Here is a 23,079-nt window from a genome sequence, read left to right as displayed (position 1 = left end):
TGCAATGCAGCATTCCAGAAACCACATAAAATGTCAAAATCGCGACTCTTTGGCTCCAGGCGTCACAATTACTTAATTCAGCATTCTAACCACCTGCTCCTTTTCTTTACAAGGTGGGGATGTGAGAGGGGGAATGAAAGAAATAAAGAAAAGCATGAGAAAGTGATAAATAGGTAATTAAAAACCCAGGAAAACGGGTCTGCCGGAAACCAGTCAAGAGAATATAATCCTGGACGCTAAAAAACTGCAATTTCCGCTTCTGACCTGCTTTCTCTCGTTAGCAACTTGAACAGATTCGTTTGTCCTCTTCTCAAACACTTGGTCCTTAACGCCGTTTATCACTTTTACAGAATGCATACGTTTTGGCTCGTTGTAAGTCTTGAATGGTTTTGCGGAAGTAGTTAAATCTCCCATTCGTTGTCTTGGTGTGAGACACGGATTGTTGTTTTACTTAATGAAGAAGCATTATTCATCATGAATATGTTAAATTTTTTTTTCTCATTTATGTATAAAGAATTGTTCATTAACTTAGACTTCCTCTTTTTTTTATTTTATAGAAAGACCTCAATTATCTGAACTACTATTTGAGTCATTGCGTTTTTGAATTATCATGTGAAGTACAGTGTAGACTATAGATCTACATCAATTTAGACTTAACATCTACAGTACATTTATAGACAAATCTATGTATCGAATTTTATCTGTCTGATTCTCTTCGTTTAGTAATTATCGTGTTACATTATATTCAAACAGACGAACAAACGGACTTTCTCTGAATGGATTTTTTTAAAAATTTAATATATATCTGCGTAAATTTTGCGTAAAGGTTACATACCAAATTTCAACCGTCTAGCTCAATGCGGTTTTGAGTTATCTTTGTCACATACAGACGGACGCTTTCCAAAAATGTGTTTTTCGACCTCAGGAAACTCTAAAATATAGTGATTCGTCAAAATCTCGAGTACGAAGTTTTTGACAATTACTATACTTTTCTATATTACGTATGAGAGAAAGTTAAAAAAAAAAAAAATCCTTTCAGTAATTTCAGATGTTAAAATATTTGGATGATTCATTTGGAATACAAGAATCACGTGTCGACAGTGACGCTTATCACACTTTCAGTTTTTTATACCCAACATTCCATATCAGATTGATCATACACTTAATTTCCAAATAGGATTTTTTTTAGTGCAATTTTTAATATATATACAAAGAGAAAATTTGTAATCGTCAAAAGTTTGACTTCAATATCTGGACGAAACTTCATACATTAGCTCATTTCAAGCTCGAAAAGTCAATTTCTGGAATTATGTTAGCTTATCTATTGGTCTATTTGTTCAACTTTCAGTAATATTAATGATTATAAACACAAGAACGAGGACATGAAGAGGTGTTATGTCAGTCTGTTTATATCTATTAAGCAACAAAACAATAATAATTTTTTAAGTACTTTTACGATTATTATCTTAATACTCTCCGACATCACAACAATTAGAAAATTTCTTTAATAAAGAGTTCAGAATGTATACTAAGAAATTTTTAATTCTTGAGCTTTTGAGTAGGCACGTGCATTATCTGGCTGCTTTGCTGAACGTGTCTGAGTTTATACGAATGATAATATAGCGAATTACAAACAATTTTATACCCAGGACTTTCTTTTTAATTACAGCAAGTCACCCCATTGATACAGAACTAAGTCATATAAGCAGGGAAAATATTGCTATCCAAGACTAATTGGCTAATTGCATCAATACAAATATAAGACGGTGGCAGAGAAATTGTTCTTATTACTTATTGTCGAATGGCAACTCTCAGACGGAAACAAATTGTCATACGAATATTACTCGCTATTTCACTGGATGATTTTACGCTGCACTTAATTCAATACTTAGCTTAGATGATATTGCAAAATATTGTTAGAAATGCCAGAAGGAAGGTTCACCGTATCACCAAAATCTAGTGTCCAGCAAAGGCTTTAGTCAGAAGATGCAAGAATGTATCAAGATGATAGAAATAGGTGTCCAGCAAAAGCTTTAGTGAAATTTAAATGTCACCAGATAGGTAATCATTTAATACGACCTGTCTTTAAAGAATGATACTCATACCTTACTCAACTATATTCTCAATAAAAGGATTTTTCATTATCTTAAATTCTTTCTTAATTGATATGATATTCATTAATATCTTTATTTATATCAATTTTATTTCCGTAATTTTTCATGTCAATTTTTCATAATATCAAATTTAATTGAGGCAACAATGTTTTATGATGAGATTCACACTTATTTATCAAAATGTGCAATCGTGCGCTTATGCCAATGCTAAAATTAAAATTTCAAAGAAATTACTTTCCTTGAATAGGAACTCAGGTAATATTTTCATTTTTAATTTTATTTCGTAGGATAATTTGCCCACGCAATAATTTGTAGTACAGCGTTTCAATTAGATTCATTTTATTCAGTCTCATTGAATAGCATGAAATTTTAAAAATATATATTTGATATTTGCTATCTCAAATTTCAAATGATCATGTGAGAACATTATTATTTTTAAGTCATTGTTTGTCTTAATTGATTTAAGTCATTTACCAATTTAAACCGGTTTGAAACAATCACGTGACTATCAGATTACGCATGCATCGATATTTAGAAAAAGACAGTTTCCTCCCCCCTCCCCCTCTCAAAATCGGTCGAGTTCCAAAACTTTTTCCTCGAGACTAAAAAAAAAAAAAAAAAGGGGGGGGGGGGGGGGAAACCTTTTTTTTTTTTTTTTTTTTTTTTTTTTTTGTGAAAATTTGATTGAAACTGGTTTGGAATGATCACATGACTATTGTATTGCGCAATCACTAATTTTTAGAAAAACGATGTTTAGTTTTCATCCCAAAATCTTTTGAGCTCCAAAACTTTTTTTGCCATTTAGAAAAATGAAAAATGAAAAATTTAATATATAAATGTGTGTGTGTGTGTGTGTGTGTGTGTGTGTGTGTGTGTGTGTGTGTGTGTGTGTGTGTGTGTGTGTGTGTGTGTGTGTGTGTGTGTGTGTGTGTGTGTGTGTTTCTGAAAAATCAGATAGCGGATAATATGAAATGGTGAAAAACTTTATCTTTCTTATGTGATAAAGTTAGTTTACATTACAAGCTGGTTATGAAGTAAGCATCACGTTATACCAAACTAGTCAATTTTGATAAGCTACAAATCTCCAGCATTGCTTTATTTATTGTAGGTATTATTTCTTCTTAATAAATCCTTCATTTCATACCCCCCCCCCTCTAAGAAATGCATTCGTCCATACAAGCCAAAAGATAACCCATATCTCGTTTTGGACTCTACAAACTATTCAAAAATATTTGGAATTTTTTGATAACTGATACAATACTCTTTGTTATTCAAAATCTCTTGATTTTTAACTAACAATCAGAGTCATTTCCTTCAGACGATGATTTAAAAAAAAAAATTTAATTTTTTAGTATGATGCGATTTATAAATTACTGATACTATCTATAAATTGCGATTTGCACGTGGAAAATCATAAGTCAAAGCACTCGACCTAGATCTGAACCTAGAATTATCAAATGTGAAATATAATTACTTTTCGGTTCATTAAGAAAATAATTTCAAAATTAATTTTAATTCAGTTTTAATTAAATATTAATCGAAACATCAAACTTTTCTTTTGGTATTTATGGAGTCTATTAATGCAAAAAAAGCATATTTATTCCCTTTAAAATTTTAAAAATGTCATTTTTACAATGTGCATTTTAACTATTTTCCTTCCAGTACAATTTTTCCCCTTTAATTTCAATAAAATTTCAAAAAAAAAGTTAATTAAATGTACAGAATCAATATTTTGGCTATTGCGCTTTATAGAATTTCTCATTTAATGAATTTAATTTATTCGTACCTTTTTGATAAATTTTTAATACTTCTACAAAATAAACCTTATTTCTGCTTTAAATTAGCATCTTAGATCTCCAAAAAGTTGACGATTCAATACAAATTTTCGGATTCTCCAGATTCGAAAGCATAAAAATTGTGAGAACACTTCCCATGCTCTTCCTCGACACTTGACTCTTCTCCGTGACTTGCGTGAGTCAAGTTTCCACTTTTGACTCACCTAAGTCACGCAGTGTCCGTGACTTTTTTTTTGAACTCAAAATTAAAGCAATTTTATAGCTTGGTTTTAGTTAAAACTCTTCGATATTCTTAAAGTAAACTTCCATCACTTTAAAGAATTAAACTTTATCTCATTAGTAAAAAAAAAAATAATAATTCATGAATTTAAATGGCTACAACTTCTTGAAGACAGCACATTTATTAGACACAGAAAACTAAAAGAAAAGAAAAGAGATATTGACAATTACGTACACAGCATCATGTTCGCGGGAGGAATGGTGCCGGAACGAAGCGCCAATAATATTTGTTTGTTTCTTATTTCTATTTCTATTTGCTTGTTTATATTTTTTCTGTGTCAAAATTCGATTATTTCTATTAAAATATTTCCAAATTTTGTTATGTTTGGTTCCTTTATTTTATAAAGATTTACAAGTAAAAATAAAAAATTTAATATAGACATCAAGTTCATTACATTTCGATAACAAAGGAAAAAGAACCATCAGAGGGAGGGTCTCTAGAAAATTTTCTCACATACTCTCTTATGAACGCGTTATTACCCTCTCATCCCAGCAAAAACATTCCAGCTTTGAACCGTGAACACCAAGTGTTTTCAGATTTTTATTTTCGGAGTCCAACACAGTTTGAAGAGAGTTTCTAATATAATTAATATATTTCATTTATTTAAATCATTACGTTTTTGAGTATGCAAATACATAGACTGACAGTGGACAACATTTTGACAAATTTAGTTCAAAATTTCATACTCATCTGCAATTTAGATGCTAAACTTGTGTACCAAATTTTACCTAACTAGCTCTTTGTGTTTTGTAATCATAGCTATACTCAGACAGCCGGATATTCATAACTTCTTCTGAATACATTTCAAAATTTTATAGAAACATACACATTTAGTATAAAGAGTATGAGCCAGATTTCATCCATCTAGCTCAAAGCTTTTTTTGGATCATTGGGTTTACAGATAGATAGACAACACGCAAAACTGTGCTTTTCTAATTCAGGAAAATCTGAAACGTAAAAATTTGTCAAAATCTCAAGTTCGAATTTTTTGGTGATTACAGTATGGTATTTCTTTGTATACTTTGAAAAATAGAAAAAGAACATTTTCAAGAATTATTTTTCTGCACATTTTCTTTAAAGTTTTCTATCCGTTTGAAACTATTGTGTTATTGACCTGAAAATTTCCAGGTGAATAAATTCTGTAGCAACTTTTCTATATATCTTCTTTTCTGCTTCTTCTTCTTCTTTCTTCTCCTTCTTTTTTTTTTTTTTTTTTTTGAGAAATATTATTATATATTGGTAATCAGTTCCATTGTTTGAAAGAAAATAATTATTTTCAAGAAATATTTTCATCAACAAAGAGATTTTCCCAAGGTTAGTTTATAAAACCAAAGGTGAATGAAACGTGCGATGAGCTAAAACAAAACAAAAATTTTAAAAAATGACACGGATCAGAGAAATTTAGTGAAATATAAAAGAGAATTTTAGTATCTGAATAATTTCATTAAATCCTTATTGATTTCAAAATGAACATTTTTTTAATGATTATTTTAATTTTTTAACTGTGTTTCTTTTTTAAAAAATCCGCAGCTTTTCAGAAATTATTATATATGTATATGTCGATTTCTAGATAAATCTTTACAGTTATTGAATGAAACCGAAATATTCAATGTATTTCTGAATTCTTTAATGTAAATGAATATACTGTTAGAATTCAGTAAAAAAAGTTTTATTCTTAAAGATTTTAAATTTATTCTTAAAAGATTTATTGATTGAAAAAGATTATTAAAAATATTCTAATCACTGAAACCTTACTCATCTCTATGAACTTTACACTATTTAAGAAACCTTTTTTTTTACAACAGAAATCACATACAGAATTTTCAAGCAAGATTCTGCTATGGTTCTATTATCATTTTATCATTACAATTCGCAACAACTGCTTGCTTCTGAAAAAGTGGATTTATCTTTAAATTAGGCATTGTCTTTAATTAAATGTTAATTAAATTTATTTAATTATTAATATTATTTTAAACTTTCGTCGAATTTTGATCCTTTCTATTCGAAACGGTAAATGAAATGGATGAATTTAGCGCCCAATGTCATATAAAATATATAATTGGTCTTTCAATCTAACATATATAAATGCAGGTTCTTTTACTCTGTCATCATGACTCTTTTTCTTCTGTATCATGGATGCCAAAATAAAAATAAAGAAGATTTTTTTATGTGTAATATCATTTGATCATAAATTGATCTAACTATATCTAGTAGTTTCCTAATATATATGCACATATCTCAGTATAAAATATAAAATTTGCTTCGTAATCGTAGTTGATAATAATTTCAATTTTTCTATTTACAATTAATGTTCTTAAGAACCTAAAAGAAATGTTCTTGCGAATAATTTTCTTATTTTGATTCATTTTTTTTAAATATACCTTAAAAATCACAGGAGCAAACAATTAAATAAAGAATATTTCAGATTCGTAAATTATGTAAGAAAAATAATCTTGTAATAAATGCAAAAATCGAACGTGGATTTTTTTTTTCTCATATTTATTGAAATTAATTTAAATTGGATTAAAATGTAATATTTTCGATATAAATTTTCATCAAAGTGGATGGCAATTTCCTGATGGTAATTTTGCTATTAACAAAAGATATTTTTAAAAATATTACATCTTTCTCAGGATTTTTTTCCCCCGTTTCAGACGTTATTATTATTTACTAGCCGCCTTTGGCGACCAGCCGGTTCGCCAATCTTAATGTTCGTTAAAATTTTAATAATTAAATATTTTATGCAATTTCTACTTTAATAGCTTCTTCATCAAAATATTTTAAAACTTCAAATTTTGATTATCATATAATTCATTCATAATATTATAAAGGCCTTCAGTCATAACGTAATATGTATCTCTCTCATTTTCTGTTAGCACCCGTAGAATTTATGCTTTAAATTAAAGTGAAAAGAATTTATCTTCAATTAATATAATAATATTTTTTACTGAAACAAAGCATTTTTTTATAATCTGATTACTGAAAATAGAGTCACTCAGCGTTTAAACTTTATGGGCACTAAAGAATATTTTTTTAAATTTATGTAATATCTCAAGAGTTGGTCAACAAAATTTTCTTAGATTCATTATGAGCAGATCGATTCATTAACAATGTTTAAATTTAAATGCATCAAACACTAAGAAAATAAAACGAATCGTTTAAAATAAACGGTTGAAAACAGGTTTTAAAAAAACTACTTAAAAAACGTTGTACTTAAAACTATAAGCATATACATGTTGTCATGGCAACAATCCGAACAGAATGCGCATGCGTGAATTTTCTTCGCCGGTTACGTAACGCAAATACGTGATTTTTTCTACGCCAGTTGGGGTAACGCTATCCGGATTAGAAATTTTTAATTTCCTTCATTCTGTTTTATTTTAATTCAAAAGTACTTCAGAATGAATCTGAAAGATTGATTCATTAACAATGTTTAATTTTAAATGCATCAAACATTAAGAAAATAAACAGAACCGATTGAAATAATCCGCCGAAAAATTTTAACCCTAGCCTCATTACTGTTGGGAGAAAAAAACAACGGAAGCCTTTCTCGTTTGGCGCTGGGGATAATGGAAGATATTTTTGGCGGAAAAGTTGGCGGTGGGGAAAATGGAAGATTCTTTTGGCGGGAAAGTTAGTTTTTAATTAATAATTAAAATTCTAATTAAAATTTCAAAAAAAGGGACCCCAGGTGCACATTCCCGACCTCTAAGGTATACATGTACCAAATTTGATAGCTGTATGTCAAATGACCTGGCCTGTAGAGCGCCAACACACACACACACACACACACACACACACATTGAGCTTTATTATAAGTATAGATAATGTGAATCTCGGCAACTTTCACCTGCTTTCCTGTGATTTCGATCATAGTGTTAGCAGTGCCATCTATCGTTTTTAATTTTAAAAAATTTCTTTTAAGCCGTAACTAAAGTAAATGAATTTGAGCACTTGATTTCGATTGATTAAAAAAATAAGTTCAACTTACGTATAAAAGAATACAACAATCTTACAGCAAATGTTGTTGACTATTTCCTAATTGCAAAATGTAAGAATAAATTATCCCAAAGAATTATTTTAAATGAATATTTAAAATCAAGCACTAATAAAAACCAATGCAATGTAATAATCGTGTTTTTCGCACAATTCCTCAGACAAAAAAAAATTAACAGGAGAAGGGGAAAAAAACAGAACCACAGACTACTGAAGTAGTGAAAATGATCACACAATATTAAAAAATATTTCGGAACAAGAACCAAAACAACTAAAATAAGTGTAAATAACTGTTCAGTGTAAATTTTATAATTGTATATAGTTGTCCTAATGCCATTGTAGTAATTCATGTTTTGTTTTTTGCTTATCGCTATATCTGACACAATTAAGTAAAATAAATCTCTACAGCTTTTGCAATGTTTCCCAACGTTTAAATTCTTACGCCCTTTCCCCTACAGCCTTACTATTTTGAACTGCCCTACAAGAATACTTCAAATGCACAAAATAATAACAACTCTGAAGATATTTAAGATGATAGCACAAATTATTTCCTGTTTCAATTTTTCATTTATTTATTTAGAAAAAGCGTAAGATTTTTTTTTATTTTTTTATTCTAAAGGTTTGCTTTTTTTATAAAATTCTGACAACTTGTTTTGGAAATTCCTCTTTGTAATAACAGTATTTTCCTTCTTTTCTCTCAATGCATTTATCCTTATTAGTATAAATGTTTAACAATATCGTTCTGATATCTTCACGGCATTATCTGGCATTCGAAATATCAAATATCTTGTAGATATCGTACACTATCTTGTGCTGATAGCGATTGAATGTCCATTTCATGTACATGGTATATCCATTCTGTGCACGGTTTGCTATTTCGAAAGTTGTGGGTAAAAACAAAGCTGTGAATAAAATGAAGTACACGAAAGATTATTTACTAAAGAAATAGGAGACAAAGTTCGATTCAACGAAAATGATTTCAGATGATGCTCTCGAAAATTGTAAAATAAAAAAATACCAAAAAAAATGTAATACATAAAAAAAAAATTCTAAAAATATATACATGGTTTTTATCAATAAACGTGGTCTTTTAAGAAACTCTTACCTGGATTCACATCAAGTGAAATCAAGATAGCTAGGTGTGTTAAAGCTGCCTAAGAAAAAACACCGTTTTCTTTCGCTTTTTATATTAAAATAGAAAAACGATATCCCACCGGTAAAAAATTCAAACTTTGTTTATTCCATCTTGGGATTGATCTACAAGTTGCCATCTACAAAATGAGACAGCAAAAAATATTTCTTAAATAACGTTGCCATTCTAAAATAAACAAATAAATAAAATAAAATATTAATACATTTTCAACATCCTCCCACCTTTTGATTATAAATAATAATCAAAATATAATACTATTAGTTAAACACAGTTAAGAGATTCAATAAATGGCAACGTTTTACAAATTTTCAATTAATATTTAAATATAAAAATGAAAAATTAATGTGAAAATGTCCAATCAAAAAACAAAATAAATCACAAGTTCAGTCTCTCTGGCAATTTAATTCTTCTTCCGGCTCTACTAAATTTCATCTCGTTGCCAGAAGTACTGTCAGAAGTTTTGGTGATGTCATTTGACTTATTCAAATCATCTGGTGTCATCGAAGTGGAGAAGTCATCAGAGGATGTTAACTCTAATGGATATATTCTTTGAATTGGTCGCAGGAAATTCTGCTGTGAAGTTTGCACTCGAACAAGTCGTGCATGTCCATCTTTACCTGGTATGATTTCTGTGATACGACCTAAAGGCCAGACAAGTCTCTTTTTATTATCTGCTCCCACCATAACAATGTCACCAACAGTAACTGTACATTTTCTTGATTTTTTATTTCTCCGCTGTATGAGAGCACCCAAATACTCAGATCTGAAGCGATTTCTTAAGTCTTTAAGCACTGCTTGTCTGTATTTGAATCTATTGCTCACAGAATTTTGCTCTACAGCATCTATATCAGGAAGATTGCATTCATGCACATCTTGTATGAACATCGATGGAGAAATTGGTTTTATAGCTTCCTCTTCGCAAATGTAAGTTAGAGGTCTTGAGTTGATTACACGCTCGCAGTCTGCCAAAACCGTTATCATCTCCTCATAATTGAGACGTGCCTGTCCTAACACTTTCTTCAAAAGATCTTTTAAAATTCTAATTAATCTCTCCCACCATCCGCCCCACCAGGCAGCAGTTGGAGGATTAAACTTCCAGTCAATAGAGTTTATTGCTCCATATTTTTGGATGCGGCTCCAATCCAGTTGTTTTAAATAGTTGGCTGCTCCAACAAAATTGGAGCCATTATCGCAGTATATTGTTGTGCATCTTCCTCTGCGAGAAACAAATCTCCTAAAGGCCATTAAAAAAACATCAGTCGATGCAGCAGTAACAAGCTCGAAATGAACTGCTCTGTACACTGCACAAGTAAAAATCAGAACCCAGCTCTTCTTGTCTTTAAGGAATAAAGGTCCAGCCATATCAACGCCAGTTATCTGAAACACCGCAGCATCCTTTACTCTATTTTCTGGAAGGGGGGGACTTATAACTTCTATGTTCTTTGAGCTATATCTTTTACACGTAATGCAATTGGCCACCACATGTTTCACCGCTTTTCTTCCATTTAGGATCCAGTACTTTTCTCTAAGTGCATTCAATAGTATCTGGACTCCAGCATGACAGTTCTTAACGTGAGCATTATAGATTAACCGCTTTACCACTTCATGATTCGGAGGAAGAACAATAGGTTTAAGAAAATCTTCACTGTCCTTGCGATAAATAATTTTAGTTTTCAAACGGATGATGCCACGATCGTCTTTAAATACTTGTAGGGTTTTTAATCTCTTTTCTTCTTCTGGGAGAAAAGACTCATTCTGTATCATAAATAAAACCTTCATTTCTGCTTCCTGAAATTCTGTAGCGGTTAATTCACCATGCTTCTTCTCAGTTATATTTTTGCAGTTGTTCATGAAGCGGAGGATCCATGCAACAAGACGAACTATTCTATCATAGTTCGAAAAATATCTGTAGTACCAGTTTGCAACACCACGGGCTTCATTATTTGATAATATAAAAGTCGTCTTAGACTTTTCCTTTCTAATCTCTTCTTCATTCCAATCATGGTTGGTGGAACCCATAATGTTTTGAAATTCAAAAGCATTTTTCATCCATTGTGGACCCTCCCACCATCTTAGGGAGACTAGATGTTTTGCCTTGCAGCCCCTGGAAGGTAAATCTGCCGGATTCTTATCACCAGGTATGTGTCTCCATGATGTAGGATTACTCAACTTCCTTATCTCTTGGACTCTGTTCCTAACGAAGACAGACCAATTTTCTTCTCGTAATATCCATGCAAGCACTGTTGTAGAATCACTCCAGTAATATATCGTAACATTTTTCCAACCAAGAGCTTCAACAACTGAATTCGCTAGCCTCGCTCCAATCACCGCCGCAAGAAGTTCCATTCTTGGGATAGTTGTGCCTCTTAAAGGAGCCACTCGAGATTTCGCTGCAAGTAGAAATAGCTCGATTCGACCATTATTTTCTATTCTAAGGAATGTAACAGCAGCATATGCATCTTTGCTTCCATCAACAAACGTATGAATAGTGCAGTTGCTTATATCTTTTGAAGATGCTTGAACACACCTAGGAATCTGTATGTCAGACAAATGCTTAAGTTCTTGAAACCACTGTAGAAATTCTTTACGAAGCTCACCAGTTACTTCTTCATCCCAACTTGTACCTAATGTCCATGCCTTTTGTAGCATTATTTTCGGACAGAGCATCACTGGTGCAGTGAATCCAAAAGGATCAAATACTTTATGTACTGTAGATAACATACTCCTTTTAGTTACTTTTTCCACATTAATGCCATCCAGCCATTTCATGTTAATTTTCAAAGTGTCTAATTTCTTATTCCAAATAAGACCTAATACCTGAGTTTCTTCCTTTGAATTAGTTTCACAGTCGCCAGACCATTCCCATTCTCTAAGATCAAAACCACCTTTTGCCATCAAGGTTTTAGAATTGTCAATGAATCGATCTAATTGGTCTTTACTGTCGACACTAGTAACGACATTATCAATGTAGAAACTCTCCAAAAGTCTTTTCTTCAAAGATTTTTCAAATCCTTCACATTTTTGAATATGGTACTCAATTACTGAAGCTAAAAGAAAAGGGCTACATTTTACCCCAAAAACAACTCTTGTGTGACGAAAAACTCTCAATTTCTTTTCTTCTCTATTTTCCCACCACAAAAACCGAAGGAAGTCTCTATCCTCTTTACGAATACTAATTTGCAGAAAAGCTTTCCTGATGTCAGCTATAACGCCAAGCTGTCCCTCTCTGAATCGAAGAAGAATATTTGGAATAAGCTCAATGAGATTAGGACCACATTCCAAGCACTGATTCAAAGATGGATAATTTGCTAATCTCGCTGAAGCGTCAAACACCGGACGAATTGGAGTAGTGCTGCTGCTTAGTTTTATCACTGCACGGTGAGGTAAATAATTACCATAAGAGTTCATTTCGTTGGTAGGAACTTCCTCGATTATGTCTTCATCTAACCAATTTAGAAGAATATTTTCATATTTCTCATACATATTCATAGCTATAAGTTTTGAGGTAGTGTAGTCGAGCCTTTTCCTCGCCAAATCCAAGTTGTCGGGCAAAGGTGACTTATCATCAGACCATGGTAAACAAACCTCATATCGACCATCTTTATTAATTGTTACCGTTTCTAGAAAATGCTCCTTGGTCCGAAGATCAATCTCGTTCTTAGATTTTTTCTCAACAGGATCATTGATTCCGATTGAATCTAATTTCCATAAATTTGTGATTTCAGCTTCATTTACAAATAAGGACAGCACTGTTAAAGCCAGGTTTTCTTCCGAAGATTCTTCCTGTGGTACCTTACCCATTAAGGTCCATCCTAAGAAAGTTTCTACAGCGACAAGACCTGAAGATAAGACTTTTCTTTTGCCAGTTAACATTTTCCCCATAACGTCAGCTCCAATTAGAATATCAATGCCTTCACAAGTATCGCTAATATCAGTTAGATTAATCTGATTTTCCTCTAATTCTTTTATCCAGGGACCTTTAAAAACCGGTCTAATATTGTCACAAATGATATATTGATCCAGAACTTCAAAATTACAGCCGAAATTTCCAATCAAATTTCTCAATTTTACTTTATAACAATTATGTTTAAATTCATTAGTGATAACGCCACCAAAAAGAGAATGTACCAATTTTTCACATCGAACGGGTGTATAATTCATTTCTTCAGCTACACTTTTCAAAATGTAAGATTTATGTGATGCAGAATCAAAAAGTAACCTCACAATTTTCTGTTTATTATCCGATACCACTTTAGCTTTGAGAGTTTGAAGAAATATCTTAGGGCTGTGTTTATTAAAATTAGCCATATTAACATCTAGTGCGGGTTTATCTTCTTTTCCCTCTACAGACATCTTTTGCGAATCAAGCACATCACACATTATAGGAAAATGTTTTTTAGAACATATCAGGCAATTTAAAACTGCTCGGCATCTTTTAACTGCGTGAAATGGCGATAAACATGCTTTTCTTTTTTTTTTTTATTCTAAAGGTTTGCTTTTTTTATAAAATTCTGACAACTTGTTTTGGAAATTCCTCTTTGTAATAACAGTATTTTCCTTCTTTTCTCTCAATGCATTTATCCTTATTAGTATAAATGTTTAACAATATCGTTCTGATATCTTCACGGCATTATCTGGCATTCGAAATATCAAATATCTTGTAGATATCGTACACTATCTTGTGCTGATAGCGATTGAATGTCCATTTCATGTACATGGTATATCCATTCTGTGCACGGTTTGCTATTTCGAAAGTTGTGGGTAAAAACAAAGCTGTGAATAAAATGAAGTACACGAAAGATTATTTACTAAAGAAATAGGAGACAAAGTTCGATTCAACGAAAATGATTTCAGATGATGCTCTCGAAAATTGTAAAATAAAAAAATACCAAAAAAAATGTAATACATAAAAAAAAAAATTCTAAAAATATATACATGGTTTTTATCAATAAACGTGGTCTTTTAAGAAACTCTTACCTGGATTCACATCAAGTGAAATCAAGATAGCTAGGTGACCAAGATATTCTGAAACAAAATTTGTGAAAATTCGTCTCAACAACTGTCGATTACCTGGAATTATGTACACAAAATTGGGCAATCTAAATACATCGCCATTATTGAAAGGGTTTTGAAGATACTTCGCCATATCACCAAAGAGGACATTCAGTCAGAGCAAAGAAGATATAAAAAAAATATTAAAAAAAAAACCAGGCTTTAAATAAAAAGTTATTATTATTATTATTATTTATTATCATATCATAATATCAATATCATATTTATTATATCATAATATACTTTCCAGCAATAGAACGGATGAGAATTCCTGTAGAAGTTACTCCTTAAAAAATTCTATTAAAAATAATAAAATATTTTTTAAGCTTTTCAGAGCTCTTTTTTACCTTTAGAGCAGTGACGGATTTTGAAAATATGAGGCCTTGAAGCAAAATTAGTTTTAAATCTCTCGCTGTCCCTATTCCTGATTCCCTTGGCAAAGAAAAATTATGCACCTCTCTCATCTCTGGTATAATTAAGTACTCGCGCTTTTGCTTATTTAATACACTATAAGAAGTTATTGATTTTCTTCTTTTAATAAATTCTAGTGTAAATCATCTATCTATCTATATAAAACGCTAACGTACGTGGTACAGAAATCGAGCTTATTACAAATTGTCGAATGGCAACAATCAAACCTAAACAAAATATTTCAGACTGCGAACAATGCGAACAGACAAATACGAATTTCAGACTGCTTCAGGCATTAAACATTTTTACAGTTATACTGAATCAAACGCTTCACTTAGCTAATTAATGGAGCTTCAAAATATTATTAAAAGTGTTCTGAAGATACTTCGCCATGTCACCAAAGAGGATATTCAGTCAGAGCAAAGAAGATATAAAAGAAATATTTTTTTTTTTAAAAAAAAAACAGGTTTCAAATAAAAAGTTTAATGAAGCGCAAATATAGGCTTAACTGTTACCAGATAAGCAATCGTGGTAAGATTTAAGCTTAATGTACGGTTTTCCGCCAAGCACATCAAAATCGTTCCAATCTTTAAAAAGCTCTCTAAAAGTCTGCAATCCTGGGTGTATTCCAGGAATGTTAAACAGTTTTTAAAGTTGCAATAAAAAATTGTCCCTATTATATTTGGCGAGAAAACGCTCCAAAATTTTTCAATTTTGGAGCCTTATATTAATCTTAAGTCCCGTAATCGTTGTGATTTGCCTATAGAAATTGATACTCATTTCTTCCAAAACAATTATCTTATAAAAAGCTTTATGTATTATCTTAAGGTAAAAGAAAAAAAAAGAGAGACCTTTTTAATTATATATATTTCCGTTTCGTTCAATTTTTTTATTTACCTACAATAATATTTTAATACAATTTGATACACTATTTGAAACAATATTTTTAAATACTATAATGGAATTCAAACTCTCAAAATATTCAAGCATATACTTTTGTCAATCATTAAATCCATTGCAAGATTTTTTAGTTCGGTTTTTATTTCGTCATATATACATTTTGTAAATTGCAGTAAATTGTTTTAATTGAATTTGCATGTTTTGTCGCATCAAATTATAAGACTAACTTTTTTTAAAAAAGGGCATCCTATGTTAATAATTTAACAGTCTAAAAAGTCAATAATCTAGGCGAATTTCATTTATTTCATATTGGTCGTCAAAGGCGGCTAGTGAGTAAGAATCCTCAGAAACTTACATTTTAAACAACAATGAATCATTAATATGCAAAATAATACTTTAATAATAAAAGATAAATACATTATACTCATTTATTTATACGAGCAAATATTTGAATTAATATATCGACGTGAAATCAAAATTAGATCTGTTTTCTTGTTCAGTTGATGTTTTCTTAGTCCATGCTCGGTCTATTGCAGATTTTTATAAATTTCAGTGTCAAAGAAATTCTTTCTGATACTGGTAATGTTGTAAATATCCACAATTAGATATATTGGAGCGATGTTGTCGAATTTATGGTGAAATGCACATAAGAGAACAAAAATCTGAATATCCGTTTTGCTTTAACCTGAAATTCGTCACTTAATTTGTTTCATCAGAAACTCGAGAATTGTTGTGAGTAAAATATTTTACCAAAGTTAAACATTCTGTTAAAAGCTCTTCAAAGGATATTGAAATTCATAAGCATTTAGAAGAACACCAAAGTTTCTTGTAAGAACACCAGACAACAGTTTGAATTTATTATCCACAACTGCGATAGAGATTTTAATAGCGAAAAAAGAAAAAGAATCAATCTTGAAATTTTTAGTTGTTTTAAACAAGTAAATTACAAGTTTATTCTTCTTTTTGTTCAAGAATTTTTACTTTGTCGGAATGTTTTTTTTTTCAAAATTGGGTGATATACCAAAAATTACTGGAATTTTGTTATATTAGCCAACAATATTTCAAAATAACTGACATTTCCAACACTCATTAAGAATTTTTTTTTTCGTATCATTTATTATATAGATTGCACTGATCATCACTGTTTTTATTCTAAAATCTAATGTTCTCATTTGTTTCAAAAAACAAATTGTGCCATATAATTTAAAATGCAACGAATTTCAATTTCTTGAGCTTAAAGGGTTTCGTTTACTTTTATACTAATAGTTACATTTATAAAAATTCTGACAGCGTAAAATTGAAGGGGCAACAATAAAATTGAATTTGTCTAAATATTCTTTTAAAGTGGATCTAAAAAATCAGTACAATAACAGAAAAAGATAGTTTTCATGTTAGCAATTCTTATATATTACTAGAACTCCAAAATTACTGATAAGAACTATTATAAAATTACTTTTAAGAAACAAACAAAAGTTTGAATTTATCATTCAAACTGTAATAGTGGCTTTAATAACTGAAAAAAATAGAATTTTTAAAAATTTATTTTATGCGAGTAAGTTATAGGATTACTCCAATACTCGTATATGAATTATTTGTTTTCTTTGGCAAACTGCTTCTTGTTCTACAAAATTTAGATGTATATCAAAATTTCGTACAATTTTGTCTTTTCAATTAGCAGTATTCCAAAATAATTATTGCTACGAATATTTGTTTTTAAGATTTTTTTAATAAAAAATGTTGTTTAAAAGCTTTACATTTAAAATTTTTAAGCTTTCATTGAGTTTTAATTAATTATGATCAATAAATAAACAAATTAAATAATTTTAATATATTAAGTAATATAAATAAAAAACTCGAAAATGTTAAAAATATAATCTGAATAAATAAATAGAATTCAGCGCATTGAATATATATTTGAATTCAATAATCGATTTTTCCAAACAGCAAAGATAATATATTAAAATAGAGAATCGACCTCTTACTCTTTATTCTGAATAAAAACAAGGAATTAATGAGAAATTAGAATTCATTTTTTTTATTTGATAAAACAACCAATGGGATATGCGATAATTTTTCACTCTCTTATAAAATTCATACGATTTACGATTCCATTTTCTTTTTGGAGTGTAAAGAGCGTATGGAATTGCACGAATGATTTTTGAAATATTTACTTTAAAATATTCTATAAAATAAAATTATATGCTCAATCAAATCTGCTTTATTGGTTATAAAAGATATGTTTCTACGATAACAATCTGATTTTAAAGTTCCTCCACCGTGCGTATGTTTAAAATTTGATACGCTTTAGATAACACCGTTTTTCAAACTGATCTTTGATTTTATTAAATAGTAAACATTCCTATGCTAAAAAAAAATCTCTATTACAAGTTGTTGGACATTTAATGCATGACATACATTCTTTTGAAGAGGAATGTATTTTAATAGTTCGATTATGATAAAAAATGGTAGGAAAATCTTTCTTGCTTATATTGCTAGTGACCGTCCGTATTACTGCTAAAAGTAACACCCCATTATAACTACTTTCAATTGATGTGACAGTTCTCATAAGTGTTTCTTGGGGACATGTATTGCCATATATGGTTTAAAGAACCACGAAACTAATTTATGATTATCCCTTATTTTGGAGTAGTTTGTATTTAGTTGCGTCTGTGGAATTGTAAACAGATTGTATAAAGAAAATTTTAATTAATGTTAGGAAGTTAAAAAAAATCATGAAAGGTATTTTTTTATTATTATTTTACTTGCAAATATTGATAAATATGAAACTCAAAGGTTCGGGAGATATTTTTCGCGATTTTAGAATTTTTTTTTTTTTTTTCAACTACAGTTTATGAAGTAACGGTGCATGCTGTTGATTGAATCGAATGTCTATCTTAACTTCAGTAACTTATTAGCTTCTCATTTTTGTATATTTTTTATACAAGCCTGCTTTTCATGTGGAGAATCTCCAGATAACCCCAGGTAGCACAGCCTGTAGCACACTATTGTACAATTTTATATTATAATGTTTAATTATTCAATATTAAACAATATTGAGAATATTGTTTTACATCATAAAATATTATACGTGTGCAGGGATGACAAATATTTGACGAGCGGTTATTACGTAACCAATATCATAAAGCCACAAATACAGTGATCAATACTTTTCAAAGAGGGGTATGATTCAAATCCTTGATACGATCTTACTGGTGATATTTCGATTACAGGTTTTGGATCACGATCGAAAGTAACAATCGATACGATCTGTCCAATGGAAGCTCTCGAACAAAACAGAAAAGAAGAAATCTGTGAATGGGTTGAAAAGTGAACGGTACCGGTTATTGGAAAAGTGAATCATGAGAGTAATCTTGACTTTCCAATATTCGCATTTGATGATGCACTATTTCATACAAATCCTTTTTAATTGTTTGTGACTTGATTTTGCATATATTCCGTTTACTGCTGGCGCCATCTATTGATAGAATATAGAAATAAAGTAAACAATTTAAAGAAATGACATATATATTTAATTCAAATTTTTCAGAAAATGATTTATTCCAATAAAGAAATTAAATAAATAGTTTTGAAAAAAAATCAGATTTAAGAAGTAAGCTGAAATAGATAATTAATTCAATCACACATTACTTAAATTTGTAAATTAAGTATTAATTACAGTTAATAAATTTTATATTTAATATTAAGTAATAATTTTTAATTAATAATATGATTGAAATAGCAGATATTTAGAACAAGTATTTAAAAATAACAACAGCAAAATTATTTGTTATTCAAAAAATCGTGGATTATGCATCTCTATACGTGTGCTGCTTGAGACAGTGGAATATCTGGAATCCATATTATACTGAAGAAAGGTTCATACACAGTTTTGAAACTCAGCTGTCAGTATAATTAAAAAAGAAAAAAGCTTTTTCACATATTCTGGAAGGCGGTGGCCTTTTATATCATTTTTTCAGCAGCTCTAAAACAATGTGTGAAATACTTGAATTTTAACTATAAGTGCGGAAAAAATTTGATTTAATAATTTTTTTTTATTAGTACATATCCCTTTTGGAGGAAAAAAAATGCATCTATTCTTTTAATTTCAAAATTATTTGTTACTTAATTTAGAAAATAACATTTGCAAAAAAAAGCTGAATTGTTGATAAAATCGCATAATTTCCATAAGTATCATACAATATAACTTTTTCGTCTTCAGTTCTAGTTGAATCCCTTTAGAAGAAGAATCCTCCCAAGAAACCTCAGCACTATCCCATGTTTCATGTAAAAGATCCCAACTTTAAAGCGAAAAAGAATGTTTTCCAAGAACGTAAGAATCCTTTTTCGAGGATTGGAACCATTGAATGAGGAAGGAAAAGTGGACTCCATTTGTCGTCCAAAGTTGACCAATGAATTCCGTTAATGAAGTGAAAAATGATGGAAGCGATTGTTCATTTTTCTTTTTGAATTGCGGAATCTTAGTAATCATTCGAAACCGCATATTATTGTTATTTAATGCTATTCGGTAAAAAATGTTTGAAATTGTACACAAGAATTAAGTAGTATCAGAAACTCGTTTTCTACCTTCTGAAATTACGATTAAAAGTAGATTTTACTATAGTCGCCATCTGCTGACGATATGCTGTACTAAAAATAAATTTTAAAGAAAGAATTATAACATAAAATGACATTTTTTAAAATTTTTATTTTGCTTTCTAAATACTTCGTATGCATTTAATAAAACTTTATAAAAATTAAAATGTAATTGAAATAACAATTATTTGGAATAGATATATAAAATCAACAATAGCAAAATTATTTACATAAAGGAGAATCAGATTTTATCTGTCAGAATAAATTTTTAGGTGAAGTTTGTAAATTAGTTATTTTAATGTAACACTAATAAAAAATATTTTAATGGAATTTTCTGATTGTCATTCTGAGAAAGAATTATCAAAAACGTCAGCATATATAAATATTATTAAATGTTTTGGAATCTTTTTGTAAGGTGTGCCCCAATTTTATTATTATCCTTCTATGAAATGCAAGAAATGTATAGGATAGTAACATTTTGGATTTGATAAATATTATTTCATTATTTCAAAGTAAATTTTTCTTTAAAATACTAAAAAGTTTAAAACCTTTTCAAAATTTTTATGATCTTTGACTGTAACTGGTTTCTTCCGCTTGTGGCTGCACGTTGATGGTTGTCCAACACAGATTTGTTAACATATTGATAAATTTATCAAGTTTGATCTGAAAACTATCAGAAAAAAATGCGGCCGCTTATGCTTCACGGTCATGAAAGGGCCATCACCCAAATTAAGTATAATAGAGAAGGGGATTTACTCTTCTCATGCTCTAAAGATCCTACTCCAAATGTCTGGTATTCCATCAACGGTGAAAGGCTTGGAACATTTGATGGGCACAATGGCGCGGTTTGGTGCATAGATGTCAACTGGGATTCAACTAAAGTAGCCACTGGAGCAGCTGATGCCAAATGTGGTTTCTGGGATCTTGAAACTGGAAAATGCCTGACTATGATCGATACGGATACATCAGTACGTACTTGCAATTTTTCGTATTCTGGAAAAATTTTAATGTATTCCACTGACAAATCTATGGGAAAACAGTGTGAGATCAAAGTTGTTGACACCCTGGACCCATCTCAGATGAGCGGCAATGGACAAATATGTTCAATTCCCTTACCAGGTCACAAAGTGACAAGTTCAGTTTGGGGTCCATTGGATGAATATTTGCTTACAGGCCTTGATAATGGTGCACTTTGCAAGTATGATTTGAAATCTTTGCAGAAGTTTGCATCAAAGCATGAGCATCGTGATGTCATCAATGACATTCAATACTACAAAGATCAAACCATGTTCATCACTGCATCTAAGGATCATACTGCTAAGCTGTTTGACACCAAAACAATGGATTTGCTGAAAACATACAAGACAGAACGACCTGTCAATTCTGCTGCTATATCTCCTATCCGAGATCATGTGGTTTTGGGTGGTGGTCAAGAAGCTATGGATGTAACAACAACATCAACACGAGCTGGTAAATTCTATGCCAGATTCTTTCATTTAATATTTGAAGAAGAATTTGCTCGATTAACAGGTCACTTTGGACCTATCAACAGTGTTGCTTTTCATCCAGATGGTAAAAGTTACAGCAGTGGTGGAGAAGATGGATATGTTCGAGTTCAAACCTTTGACCCACCTTATTATGACTTTGATTTTGAGTATTAATTGGATGAATGCTATAAAATAATTAATAAATATTCCTGAATTTGTTTTATAAATAAATGTCTTTACTTCACAAGCTTTTTTCCTCTCTTTGAATTCAGCTTATTTTATTATTACTATATTATCTTTTCCAATTTAAAGTACAAATCAACTATCACTGTTATATCTGCAATTTTGCTATTTCGTTCATTTATTACTCTTTTTTTTTTCCCCTTCTTAGAAAATAAATTTTTTTTTTTTCAAGATTTAACTTGATTATTTTGTATTTAATCTGTTTAAGATACTGAGTAGAAATTCTAAGATAAATTTATAAATACACATTAGAATTACAATACAATTATAAATACACATTAGAATTTATAAATACACATCCATAGTTTAACATATAATATTGTTTCATTTGGGATTTGTAGATCTTAACATTCATTATGTTTATGAAACGTTGGAGCATAACCATTATTCAAATATTTAATTCTATATTTATAAATAGACATATATTAATATTTTAACACTGTTTGATCATTTAAAGCTTAATTTATTTAATTTGTTATTGAATTGTTATATTCATATGTAATATAACAAAATAATAATGATAAACGTCTATTTTGGAACTGAAAAGAATAAGATATAAATGTTTAGTCACAAAAATGAAGTATGGTTGCAATAATAATAGCTAATGAATGTTTTAAAGTTTATTTCTTATTTTAAAATTTTTATTTATAATATCAGAGGAGTTTCTTAAAAATCATATTTGAACTAGTCAAATTTACTGTTATAAGTCTAAAAGTTTCATTAAATTGTTTACCATAATATATTATTTTTATATCGGTTTCTACAATCACTTATTACTTATAGATAGTATTAATGCTGTGCCTGTAGATTTAAACTTTATTCTCATAGGAGGTTAGAATTAATATAGAAGGTTTATTCTCATGTAGGATAGAATAAAAAACATGTCATCAATTAGTAAACTAGAGTGCTGAACTAATCAGTTTACTTCCTGGTCACCTTAAAAATACTTTGACATTTCCTATATGTATCATATCATGGTTTATGCTTATATTTATGGCAAAGAAAGACAAGAAGAGATAATCCAAACAGCAAAAGGAATTATTGATTTATTGTC

General features: G+C 29.9%; 2 protein-coding genes across 2 annotated transcripts; one reads left to right on the top strand and one right to left on the bottom strand.

Annotated features, from left to right (window-relative positions):
• Positions 1–8,945: 8,945 nt before the first annotated feature.
• Positions 8,946–14,485, bottom strand: LOC129975536 (uncharacterized). The gene is made up of 4 exons (XM_056088596.1): positions 14,317–14,485; positions 11,154–12,782; positions 10,089–11,075; positions 8,946–9,088 (listed from the first exon to the last, which is right to left on the bottom strand). The coding sequence occupies exons 1-4, from the start codon at positions 14,483–14,485 to the stop codon at positions 8,946–8,948; spliced, it is 2,928 nt and encodes a 975-aa protein (XP_055944571.1).
• Positions 14,486–20,881: 6,396 nt separating this feature from the next.
• LOC129976513 (eukaryotic translation initiation factor 3 subunit I-like) lies at positions 20,882–22,029 on the top strand. Its single transcript, XM_056090119.1, has one exon. It carries the CDS (start codon positions 20,979–20,981, stop codon positions 21,954–21,956), a length of 978 nt encoding a protein of 325 aa, XP_055946094.1. The 5' UTR covers positions 20,882–20,978; the 3' UTR covers positions 21,957–22,029.
• The last annotated feature ends 1,050 nt before the right edge of the window (positions 22,030–23,079 follow it).

The sequence above is a fragment of the Argiope bruennichi genome, chromosome 7 (genome assembly GCF_947563725.1).
Source record: "Argiope bruennichi chromosome 7, qqArgBrue1.1, whole genome shotgun sequence".
NCBI classification, from domain to species: domain Eukaryota; kingdom Metazoa; phylum Arthropoda; class Arachnida; order Araneae; family Araneidae; genus Argiope; species Argiope bruennichi.
Note: the sequence above shows the minus strand (reverse complement) of the source record. Positions and strands in the feature narration are given on the sequence as shown.

Bases quoted from the DNA above. Each gene is read 5' to 3' on its own strand.
- LOC129975536 (XM_056088596.1), bottom strand. From the start codon at position 14,485: ATGGCGAAGTATCTTCAAAACCCTTTCAATAATGGCGATGTATTTAGA. The intron at 12,783-14,316 runs GTAAGAGTTTCT...TAAATTGGTTAG, and splicing joins TTCACTTGATGTGAATCCAG to ATGAAGACATAATCGAGGAA. The intron at 9,089-10,088 runs GTGCTCTCATAC...TTTTATTCACAG, and splicing joins CTTCAGATCTGAGTATTTGG to CTTTGTTTTTACCCACAACT.
- LOC129976513 (XM_056090119.1), top strand. From the start codon at position 20,979: ATGCGGCCGCTTATGCTTCACGGTCATGAAAGGGCCATCACCCAAATT.